Source organism: Malurus melanocephalus, unplaced genomic scaffold (assembly GCF_030028575.1).
Source record: "Malurus melanocephalus ecotype Western Australia unplaced genomic scaffold, MMel_1.1 scaffold_59, whole genome shotgun sequence".
NCBI classification, from domain to species: Eukaryota; Metazoa; Chordata; class Aves; order Passeriformes; family Maluridae; genus Malurus; species Malurus melanocephalus.
In genome coordinates, this window is record NW_026623291.1 from 358,002 (window position 1) to 370,348 (window position 12,347).

Genomic DNA, 12,347 nt, shown 5'->3' on the forward strand with positions numbered 1-12,347 from the left:
AGCGGTGGCGGCCATGGAGCGGCTGGAGCGGAGCGGGCGCTGGCTGCGGGCCGCCCTGGCCCGGGGGAGGGTGCGCCGCCGCCTCCCGGTGCTGCTGCTCGCCATCGTCATGGTCGGCTCCGCGCTCAAGGACAGCGACCTGGTGCCCGACACGCCGCTGCAGAACAAGCGCAACCCGCTCAACGTGTGAGGAGGGGCGGGGGGGTCGCGGCCGGCCGGAGCGGACGGGCTGGGGGGCGCCGGCGGGGGCTGAGGGCCGGGCAGGGCCCGGGGCTGTGGGGCTGGGGGACTGGGGGCCTGTGGGTCAGTGCTGGCCGTGTGTGCCGCGCTGGGCCGGGGCTGCTGCTTCGCATGAKGAGATTTCCTGTGCTCAACGCCTGCGATAACCTGCAGGACTCAAAGGTCTCAGAATATCGGGAGATTCTCGCTCTGTCTTTATTGGGTGCGGAAAAATTAGGGTTGGTTTTCTTTGCTTCTTAAACTCACGGATAATTCCTYGTGTTTGAGTAAACTGATTTCAGTTTCTCTGGCAGCCACTATCAGGACCCAAGGGAATGGCCTGAAACTGTGTCTTAACTCTAAACCCAGGGTTAGGCTGGGTCATAGGAAAAGATTCTTCACCCAGAGGGTGGTCGGGCACTGAACAGGCTCCCCTGGGCAGTGCTCACTGCACCAAGGCTGCCAGAGCTCAATAAGCGTTTTGACAACGTTCTCGGGCACATGGTGGATTATTAGGGTGTCCTGTGCAGGGCCGGGAGTGGGACTTGATGATCTTTGTGGGTCCCTTCCAACTCAGTGTATTCTGTGATTCTGTGATGGTTACCGGACTGATCTAAAGTCCAGCTGAAGAAAGTAAGTCTCTTAGCATCTTTTCTAAAAGCAGAGTGAGTGCCATCCTTTTCTAGCASTTGGGCAATGATCTAACTGGCTTAGTCATTCTGTAAAACTAGTTGGAGCATTTTGAAGGAAGYGATGAGCTGGGCCAGAGCACGTGCTGTACCTGCCACAGGTCCAAAAGTAAAACTAAAATTGCTGTTTTCCTCAGTGACTTGGGGAACTTTGGACTTCATTGATTCAAATTTTGTCATTTGGTGATATGTCAGAGAAGAGCTGCTTTTAGTGTGATTGAAAGAGCATTGACAGGAACACTTAGAGAGAAATTGATCTTACAGTAAAAGCATGCTTCAGTTCAGTTCTCCTTTTTAAATGGATGAAGGTGATCTGTACTGACAGTTCCTGAAGCAGGGTTTTTTGTCCCTACAGATTACTTGCCTGCTGGTTTRTCAGCAGTAGCCTTGCTAGCCTTTTTTGCCTTTAAATATAATGCTTTTGGGTTTTTTTTCAATTACTATTCCTTGGTAGCAGCTACAGTTGCTGCACAGACATCACTTATGTAAAATTAAATAGTGAAGGAGGTACTCCTCAAAATCCTGACAGGTTTGTTAGGGTCATAAGGAAGATGCAGAACTCTAGACTGGTTTGGCTTTGCCTTTGATGCTCATGTGAGGATTAAATTATGACTGTGTGTGTCTGGCCATAACTCAGTCACAGAGCAGAATTCTGTCTCTGTTTTCAAACTGCACTCTGGGTGACAAAGGGGCTGCACAATTCCCCTCTCCTTCCAGCTGATAGRAAACAAGCTCCATTGGAAGGTGGTGATGGGAGAAAGATCTTCGACTGTGGCCTCCTTAACTTATTAATAAATTCAATTTCACRTGGTTCAGTTTAAGATTTGAAAAGAGAACTAGTTACAGGATACTGTCCTCTGTTAAACAAATATCGACACGTCAGCTGGTTTTCAAGATTTTGTGGGCATGACAGCAAAAATTTTCGGGTCAGAGAGTGAATTGTAGAGATGGAAGGATTTGTGTGTGCCAAAAGAAGGCTCTCATCTATTGAAAGGGCAACAAAGGAACAGAGACATTGTTCTGCTTCATTTATTTATAAGGACATGAGAGAGGAGAAGCTTCATGGGCTGATTAGGGGAAAGAGCCAGCTCTTCTGGGTGTCTCTAAGAGGTTGAGGTTGTGAAAGGCTTTGTAAGCAAGGATAATTGAGATGGTAAAGGGGTTACTGTGGTCAGGGTGGCAAGCTAAAAATACATTCTTTGCAGCTGCATTTTGAGTAGGGCAGAGTTGAGCTGGTTTGTAGGGTAAAAGTGATTGCAAAACTGAACTGCAAGTGTGCTGCAATGAATGTGGGCGCTGGGTCCAAGGCAACKCTGCTTTGGCAGCAAGTACCTGGCTGGGGAAGTACTCAGGTGAGCTTAAGGGAAGTACTGGGGAGAGGGTTAGGATTGWAGCTCAATTGTATTTTGAGGGAAGGCCACAAGTGTGGTTCTGGGCAGTGACCTTGAAAACTTACTGCACCACCACTTACCCCAGCTGCTGTGAGGTTTCACTCTTGCTTGCGTTTCTAAGTTTCACTGTTCCTTGTCTCTCCTTTGCCTTTTCTCTGGCAGATACTTCGTGAAGGTGGCCTGGGCTTGGACTCTGTGGCTGCTGCTGCCCTTCATTGCCCTCACCACGTACCAKCTGGCCCGCAGCAAGTTCCTGTCCGGCCGCACCAAGAGCGTGCTGCTGGTGCTGCGGCGCCTGGGCGCGCTGCTGGTGGGCACGGCCGTGTGGTACCTGTGCACAGAGTTCTTCATGTTCGTGGAGAACCTCACTGGGGAGTGCTCCATCCAGGCCAAACCCAGCCAGCCCCCCCGGCTCTACGCCTCCAAACGGGAATGCCACCAGGACGGCGGCGTCTGGAATGGCTTTGACATCTCRGGCCACTGCTTCCTGCTCTCGTACTGTGCCATGATGATCCTGGAGGAGGTGGCTGTGCTGGAAGCGCTSTCCATAGACCACAACTCTAAGCTGCGTGTGGTGATCAACGCCCTGTTTGTTTCCTTGTGCTTCCTCACCATGATTTGGGTGTTCATGTTCCTCTCTACTGCTCTGTATTTCCATGACTTCAGCCAAAAGCTTCTCGGTGTGCTGATAGGTCTGTCGGCTTGGTATGGGACGTACAGATTTTGGTATTTAAAGCCCTTTTCTCCTGGACTACCTCTTCCAAATATATCTTTGAGTTCAAAGAAATACAGCTATAGTAGATAAAATAAGGTTTGAAATGTTTTGGATTTTGCTTTCGGTACTGGAGTAGTTGAATGTAGGAATGGTTACTGTATTTCCACTGTAAAGAACAATGTGATGGGTTGGAGAAAACCAAATCTGTACTAGCCATTGGCTGGCAGGTGGTAACGAGCTTCTTCCCTGGGAGAAGAAAGAAATAATGGTATTGGAAAAGGTCTGCTCTTGTTTAGGAGCAGATGACTGGCATGTTGTCAGAAAGGAAATCAGAAAATGAATCTGTTTCTCATACTAATAAATGGAGAAGCAGACCCAAGGCTAAAAGAGGCCTTTGATCTTTAAGAGCTTGATTTATCTCAGTTAATTCTCCCTCTTCCTTTCTGAATTATGTCAAGATACTGTGGTTGATCCAAACCTCATCCTTTTTTTTAATGTTCCTATTTGTACTGCCTTATGGGAAAGCTCTAATAATCACAGTGCTGCTAAGCATTGCAAAAATATCAATTCTTGTGAACGCGGTTCTGTTGTGAAACTGGAACATCTCATGTTCTCAAGTGTTAAAAACTCTAACCTGCCACTAAAGTCTCATGGCTACTTGCACCTTCTCAACAGAGAGTAATCTGAAATGCAATGGCTGAAGCAGACTSAGACTTTAAATTCATGCCTGCCTCYGAAAAGGAAACTCTTGAAAAAACAAGCCTTAACTTTCTCCTTAGGTGAAGTAGATGTAATAATATTTYGTGATTTTATTCTTAACACTAAAAAACACAAACTCCTTTCTGTTTCGATGAAAGTCTAGTACAAGGATTGGGGTTTTAATTTTTTAAAAATCTAATCCACTGCACATTTTGCAACAACAAATACCTTGGGTTTGTTCTTTCTTCTAGAACAACAGTGGAATTCTGGTGTTCTGAACAAGCTGGCTTAGCCTGCTATTTCCCAAATAGTCTGCTTGGTAGTGAGTGAAATGCATTGTTTATCCTGGGAGCTGCAAAGCAGAGTGTGCTTGAAGCAATATTTATTCTTGCAATGCCAATAAGCTATTTAATTTTGATTGCACATAAAGCAGTGGCYGCTTTTGATGTGGCTGGAAACCCACTACTGAACACAACACTACTATTGTGTAATTAATAGGGGTGAGATAGGTTTACCCATWATATCAGTCAGGTGTTTAGCATAGTTTTTATCTCTGAAAGCTTTTTATTATTTCATAAAGGCTCATTCATGACACAGTTACGCAAAGTGTGTCTGACAGTGATGAGCAGGACAGCCAGGAAGGTCTGTGGGCAAGGCTGTGGATCACTTCCACCCTTGAGTGCAAGGTGACTTTTTCTGAATACAGGGTGAGATGCTCCATAAATTAATCTTGGCACATTTTGCCATCTCCACGTGTCTTCCAGCAAGAGAGTGGAAACATTTGCAATTCCTACAGCAGTGGTAGTTCCAACTGTGGTCTGCCTCTGAGGAGAGATGAATTCACTGGAATTTCCACTGAATTCAGTGGCAGGTGGGAGTTGTGTGTCCTTAGAAAGAACAAATCACCTCTCAGCAAGAAGCTGTCCAGGGGGTTATGCATTTTCTGTCAAACTCCTCTTGGTTTTATATTAAATTGCCTTTTAAGCTGACTCTTTGAAAATTGCACTGATTAACTCATATTGGGTTTAACTAAATTTGTTTAAACAATGCAAATTTATTTGCAGACACTCTTTTGATGTAATTTAAGCCTGCTCCCAATAGAACTAAGCTAGACCGCAAGCTACTTTCACCATGAAAAAGGATTATATAACCAGAAGGTTTTATGATTAATTTCATTAAGTTTCTATTTTAGGTTATCTTTATGTAATTTTGCTGTATAGACAAGCCCTTGGAACAGGAAATGCTGTTTACTTAAACCAACTGACTTGCTGAAATGATGTTTATTTTCACAAATGTTTTGTGCAATCACTGTGGAAATTTCGGTCCACTTTAACCAGTGTCATGCAGATTATTTTTTTTATGGAAATAATGTAGGATATGGTTATTCTCTTATTTAAACAATGAAAGAAAACCATTTGAAAACTTTATCAGTGTTTGTGTCTTTGAGAATCTTTCTGATGTSTGTAAAGATGCTGTTGTTGCTCTTCACTTCCCTGGAGGATCCAGCCCCCAGAGTTGGTGTGACTGCTGAGATGTGTGATCGAACTGACACTGATAGCTCTGCAYTCCTTGAAAGGGTTAACAGAACACAGGTTCTCAGGAGTGCAGGGTATAAAAAGAAACAAAACAAAACAAAAGCCATGGCTGACTAAAGCAAGTTTCCCAATATGTGCCTTTTRACACCAAGCAGTTCTTTTTGCAGACATGGACACTGATTTATTGTAGYAGAGTGAAAGCYTAATCCATTGAAATGTATRGGRAAATTCCTGTGGGCTGCAATACTGMTTGTGAGTTTGGAAATCTTGGTGTCTSTGTCAGTACCCAGGCACCCTGTGCCAGCTCTTGGCTGAGAAGGTTCCCCTGTGCTCCAGACCTTTATCTGTGCTTTTTGACTCTATTCCAGAGTAGGAATCTGCTTCCTTGTGCTTTAACTGGAAACTAAARGTTGCAAATTTCTTGTTCACATATTTGCGATCACATTTATCTGACTTCCTTTTCTCTCCCAAATACACTTTTATCATTAAAATAAAAAATRCAGCCTCTCCACAACAGATTTGCAGACAAAAACATTGCTGGGAACAGCTGGATTTGGTGTCCTGTGCCAAAGGCACAAATCAGCTGTCAACAGGTATAACTGGCTTGTTTCATGTGTTGGAGTGGGTGTTTTTGCTTTTTTTTTGCATTAAAATATTCCTCTTGTTCCCAGAGAGCTGTCCTGTCTGTAGAATTACCTAGGGAATTTTTGTGTCCCAACATCTTACTAACATATTTCAACATCTGTTTGCTCTTTTTTCATTGCCTGTGCTTGGCCTATTGTGGGCCCTGTTTCACAGTTCTTTCACAGAAGCAGCATTTGGCTTGACTGCTGTGGCCAAGGCAGATCTTGGTGYCTTAAACATTTTCCTCTGCTGGGAACAGGTAGAACACAGTGGGAAGAGTAACTGCCTTAGGATTCATTTCACTCTTCACTCACCTGGGACTTTTTCAAATGTTTGCATCACTGAAGGTGAGATCAGGCAAACTGGAAAGGTGAGGTCTTTCGTAAGAGCTGTGTGAGCAGTTCAGACTTTAAACATGTCTGAAGCCAGRGTTTGATTCTTCCTCAAAGTTTGTTCAAAGCAAACTTGATCTGTGAATGCTTCACTGGTGCTAAAGGATATTCCTGGTTTCCCAGTTTATTTGTGGGTGCTGAAACTGGGTTGTGGGTGGCTGCAAAAAAGGAATCCTGTTTTCTGGTGTGAAAAGGAATCCTGTTTTGGTGTGTGGTAATTGGTGACAAAGTGAGAAACACCCAGTTATGCCCCGAGGTGCTCTTTAAGGGGAAAAAAAACTGTGATACGTTAAATATTTTGGAAATCATCTTTAGGTGTGAACACAAGCCTATGGTCACTTCCCTTGGTGAAATAGTATCTGATTTTTCCACTGTAACTTAAAGTAGATCCCTGCAGCTTCTCTGCAATCKGCCTTTTCCAGCTCTTTGATCAGCCTGTGTTTATCTCCTTTTGCTSAGAAACCTCTTTCCTGGGATTATGTCTTTTCATGGCTTCATCTTTCCTCCTGGAGCACAGATTAGTAATGAATGCTCTTCACCTTTGCTTGATATGTGCTCTCTCTCAATATTTTGCCTTCCCCTCTTTTAAGTATTTTGAAAAGCTTAAGATGAAAGTARTAAGATACAAAAAAGGCTGTTGTGGCTCTGAACTGATATTTAGCTGTTGTTAAACAGAGCTGCTCTGTTGCTGTATTGGTGAAAAATCTGGAGAAAAGCACTTGGTTTGTTTATTGAAGCAGAGCTGCACCTGATGTGCTTGAGCTCAGGGAAGAAAARAGGTGATGTGACGGCAGGGCTCGATGCATCAGGAGAATTACCTTTGTCTTCTTGGGGAGTGAGCTCTGCACTTCAGTGAACACTTTCACCCAAGTGTTTAGCAGGAAATTATTAATTTGGGTATGGGAAGGGTACCTTAGGGCTTYAATGAAATACAGAATGAGAGCATAAAGTTTACAGGCTGAAAAAGCAGACATGGAAATGGCCATCAAGACTGAGCGCAGTCTATGAATCTCAGACAGTTATGTAATTATGTACTTGTAATATTTAGTCTGAAAGATTTTTTTATTTTGAAAGCACTGCCTGTCCATCACAAAACAMAGGCAAGGCCAGGTGCTTGTAACARGCCAAATAACTTCTCTGTAAAGTTCTAGGACCATAACATGGCACAGAAAATAAGCAGTAGATGAAGAGCTTTACCAGCCCTTTAGGAGGGTTGGATGTTATGGGAAAGCAGCACTCGGAAAAATGCCCTTTGTGCTTTTGCTGACAATGTGTCCAGTGGCAGGAGATTGGTGGCAGAACTGAGGATCTCCCAGTGGTGAAGGCTGAAGAAAGGAAAATGTGGAACAAGAATACAAACAATGATTGCTTTTTTTCTCACATCTACGAAGCTTTTTCCCATGTCCAGTCGGGATTGATTTCGCAGGTCTGGGCTGTATATCCCCTCCGTCATGGTTGATGTCAGAGCAGGAACTCGGCATATCCTCAATGTAAATGTCAGCTCTTCTGAAGTGCCTCCCCTGGGTCCTGCCCTGCCTGCAGAGCCTTCCCATCTCATGGGGGCTGCGTTGGGAGGTCACACGTGCTGYGACCATATCTGTGACAGGCTTAACCATGTGACTCAACACCGAGRAAAATTCTGCTAAATAGCCTGTGCCTCAGAACAGTCTGCTGGGATGGAGAAAGCCGTGCGAAAGGAATGGAAAATAAGGATGATGCTCTGCCCACAGAATCTGTTGGCCTGACCCAAATGTGCAAATTGTTGTTCCCACACCTATCAGGATTGTGTTGTTGGGAATGGCACCCTGGGCCTGCCCTCTGCAGGTTCTGCAGTGGTGGGAGCGAGTGCGGATGTGGTGTGGGTTGGGTACGGTGTCATTCTACATCTCTGTCATTCAGCACTTGCTTCAGCTTTGTCATAGCCTGACCTGATTGAGTTTTTAGAAGAATGGGAGTGATAGAGTTTGAGGGTTTTAATACATGTTTTCTCTGTTGATTGTCATGATTTGGAACTTGAGAGAAAAAATTGGTGGCAGTGGTTTTTCGSCTTATTTTGTTTACTGGGGATTTTCCTTTGTTGTTTTCAGAGATTTTGTTTGGGTTTCTTTTCTTGTGGCCAAAAAAAAAAAACCCAAAACTATTGCTGTTGTGTAGCTCTTGGATCCAAGGGCATGGAATGGCAAGAAATTGCTTCTGGCAAGCAAAAATAGAAGAGCATTCAGGAGGCTGGTGGTGGAGTGGCATGACCTTGTGATGTAAAGAGCATGTGCGAAACAGCACTTAACTATGCAGGATACTTGGTTCTGTGTCAAGAACTGCCTGCAGCATTACACAGCACCCTCAAACCTGGTTACACTCTGTTCTGATTGCAAAGCAGCTTTATTTGGATAACTCTCCTGCAGCTAAAAAGGATTTAGGTCGCAGGAGAGATGAGGTGCTGGTGGGAACGGGCTGAGGAAGGAGGCAGTGCAAGTAGGGGGATGGATGTGTTATTTTTAAAGGAATGTTTTAGAAGTCATCGATCTCTGCTGTTTGTTAAGAGGTTTTTTGCAAGATTCCATATCCTTTTCTTAGCCATTCTTCCTCAGAAAGGGGRAATGGGAGGTGATGTGCCACTGGTGCGGAGCTCAACCACGCATGAGCTCCTGACAAGGGGAATGGTCACGCATTGGCTGCTGTCTGTGACAGGAGAGTGACACCAGGGAGCCCAGGAGAGAGGAAAGGGGTAGGGCAGCAGAGAGGGGTAAAGAAAAAAGGGGGCTGAAAGCAGATCATTGTGCAGAGGGAATGAAAAGGAAGAAAAAAATACTGTGAGCTCCTGAGAAGTGGGTGGAGGTTGGCATTTTGCTTATTGATGCTCTTCAGCACCAAAGTGGAAATGGAAATGGAAGTAATCTGCTCTCTGCAGGTAGAGTCTGGCCAGCAGCACAGAGGCACTGCTGCAGTGATGGACACCTGTGTTCTGACAGAGCAATTCTTCATCCCCATTATTTATGGCATAGCTGCTATTCCTGCTTCCACTGGGAGCTGTTCAGTGCAGGCTGTTTTCTCTCTATTTAATCCTCCAGAGAAAAGCGTGTTAAAAGAAGAAAAGACAATGACAGTGAAATGTCCTTTGGGCACATTTGGGGATCAGCAGCACGGGAAAACCAGGAAATGTGTTTGTCATGAATGTGCTTTATCAGAGAATCTGAGTTCCTGTGTATTTTCATTACTGCTCATAACCTCAGATTCAGAATTAGAAATGACTGGGTCTGAAACATCTGCAATTTGGCCACTGAGGCCGTGCTTTAGGAAATCTTCCAAGGRTACAAAATCTGTTCCTGTTCACTGCATACACAGATGTTTTCACTCTCATTCACACCTCTGGATTTGAACTTTTCCCTGGGCACTGCTGCTGAACTGGGGACTTTATTCTGTCCCACCATGGCAGAAGGAGCTTTTCTACAGACTAGTGTAGCAAGAGCAGCTTTGCTGTGATAGAAATTGCYCTTTTATCCTCAGCTATGCCACAGGTTATTGCAGGTTTGGGATTAGGATAGTTAGATCTTAAGTTGTACATTAATTCCTGTTTCTTTGGGTTTTTAGGTTTTAACCATTTTATTATCATATATTATCCCTGGCCATCTAAAAATATCATATTCATATTGTCCCATATTATTTTAATCCATATATCTTTCATCAACCTGAGGGAATTAGTTGCTATCATTGCCTGCACTGTGGATCCAGTCTGGGTGGTTTTGGCTTTGATCCTAATGATGGCAGTGAATGCCACCAAACACAGCCTGATGTTAAATGTTTTCACAAGCTTTAATGTTTTCTGTTTGATGTTATGTGAGGAAATCCTCCATTCATTTTCACACCAGAAAGGAAGGAAGGAGCARCTCTTAGACCATCCCTCTTCTCTCTGTAGCCTGGATTCTGAAATTGCAGTCAGATGGTAAGGATGGCTTTTTCATTCAAAAACAGAGGAAAACTTGTCAAATAATTTTTGACAGGGTCACCAATTGGTCACCAGGTATTCTTAGGCAGCTCTTAATCTTGATTTCTTTGGCACATTGTGAGAGGCTCTGTGGTGTGTTCCCTGTGGCCAGCTTGGTGTTGAAATCCTTTATTCTGCCTGGAGAAGTCTTCTCCATCCCTTGCCAAGCGAAGRAGAGCGCTGCCAGCCAGCAGTAAGGCCAACACGTACGTTTTCAATTTTCATAATTGAGTCTTTTGAGCAAATCCCGTGGGAGTAAAAAGATTTCAGAAGCTGCAGCTCTGCAAATGTGACCACTGGGAGCCCATTAAAGAGGAGGCTTGGGAGGCAGGAGGGAGAGATGAGCTACATCTCAGAGGTGCTTGGACTTGACATGAAGCCCCTGATTTTCATCCCTCTGATAATTAGGAGTTCCACCTTTCAGCACAAATACAGATTTGAAAGCCCTGAGGTGCCTACAGCACATTTGTCGTCAAAACACATGGATTTTGGAGGATAAAAGTTTGTTTGGGTAAATAAGGACATCTAGAGTAAAAAGGACCCTGGCTGGGGTTGGGGCAGGCACACAGAAGTGTTTGGTGCAGGATGCAGCAGGAGCCATTCCCTCTTGTCTAAAATAYAAAATAGCACTTCTGAGGTGCCTCAGCTTCCAGCCTTTTCCCTTGGGCACTGCTGCTACCCCACACCTTGCTGAGAGCAAAGCATGAAGYCCTGGAGTGAGAAAGCAGATTTTTGTCGTCATTTTTCGTATTTCTGTGTACAGAACATGCCCTGGGCAGCGAACATCGGGCCAGTGCCTGGCTCRTGGCCAGGTGGTGCAGTGGGCTCCCCTTTGCAGTGGAACTGGAGCAGGAAAGGTCTGATTAGGCTGAGATCAGCCGGGGCAAGAGCAACTTTTTGTGATGACAGCCTGTAATCAGCACRGGGCTGCTGACAGCACCGGGCTAATCTGGATAGATCGGGGCTCTGACATTGCTTCGGCGGGATCTCACACATCAATCCAGCTCTGCCTGCACAGTAATTGTCTTTTATCACTCTCGCCGACTGCTTTTCCCTGGAGCAAAGTCCTGGTACTTTTTCATTACCAGGCCAGGGAATGAGGCTTATTGAAAGGGAGTGGCACCGATTTTTTCTTTTTTTTTTTTTTTTTTTTTTTTTTTTTTTTTTTTTATGAAAAAGTTTTTTTTTTTTTTTTTTTTTTTTTTTTTCTTAAATTTGGTCCAGAACAAAGGCTTGTTATTGACTATTTCTAGCTCAGAACCTGTACAAAATGCACCACTACAACATCTGTGGCCTCCCAGCAACCCACACTGCAACACTGGTGACAGCTCTCATTCGTGCCTTGTTCCAGCTGCTGGATCTGTCTGGCTTCCTTGTAACAGCTGAATTTTAACAGGTTCCAAAAAAAACACACACCTATTTTCTTCAGTGTTTAGAGGTCTGATCTGCTTTGTGACTTTAAATTTGTTCTGTGGTTTAAAATAAAAAGAAATTAAATAAAATTGAGGAGCAAAGTAACCAGCAGCAATCTTGCTAAACAGCTTTCCTCTGCCTCCTTCTTGAGCTAAAATCCTGGGAATGGAGCAAGTATTTTCTCTCCTTCCCTCTGGGTTTCCTGGCCTTGTACCCCATTAATATTCCTTTCTGCACCTGRTATGTGTATTTTGTAAACTTTTGGGAATCACCAGGGAGTGTACGTGTATAGGACAGCAAATGAAGGTAAAAGGGTGAAATCCTGTTAAGGGTTTCATGTTGGTGTGTCTATGAATCCTTTTTGGGGGTTCATCACCAGCTAAAGGGCCAAAGAGAGGATGGCCCATAGTTCATCTCATTACACCTTTCAGATTCAGCAAAAGGGAGGATCTTGAGGCACCCTCTTCAAAAAGAAGGAAAATGACTATTTCTTCTGACGTCACTGGTTCAACAAAGCAAACACTGAATGGATTTGGGTGAACGTGTCTGCAAGGTTTCCCTCAGCAGCCTCAGCTGCAGGAACCAGGTGTGCACGTGCAGATGATGGATTTGGGTTCTCACCCATTGATTTTAAGCCCCAACCACGGAAGGGGTAACGTGGATCACACAGAGCTTCTGCAGTTACATG

The 12,347-nt window shown here is 44.4% G+C and overlaps 1 protein-coding gene across 1 annotated transcript; it reads left to right on the top strand.

The window, feature by feature from the left end:
• Positions 1 to 6: 6 nt before the first annotated feature.
• Positions 7 to 5,143, top strand: FITM2 (fat storage inducing transmembrane protein 2). Its single transcript, XM_057365912.1, has 2 exons — positions 7 to 186; positions 2,462 to 5,143. The coding sequence occupies exons 1-2, from the start codon at positions 14 to 16 to the stop codon at positions 3,102 to 3,104; spliced, it is 816 nt and encodes a 271-aa protein (XP_057221895.1). The 5' UTR covers positions 7 to 13; the 3' UTR covers positions 3,105 to 5,143.
• Positions 5,144 to 12,347: the final 7,204 nt, after the last annotated feature.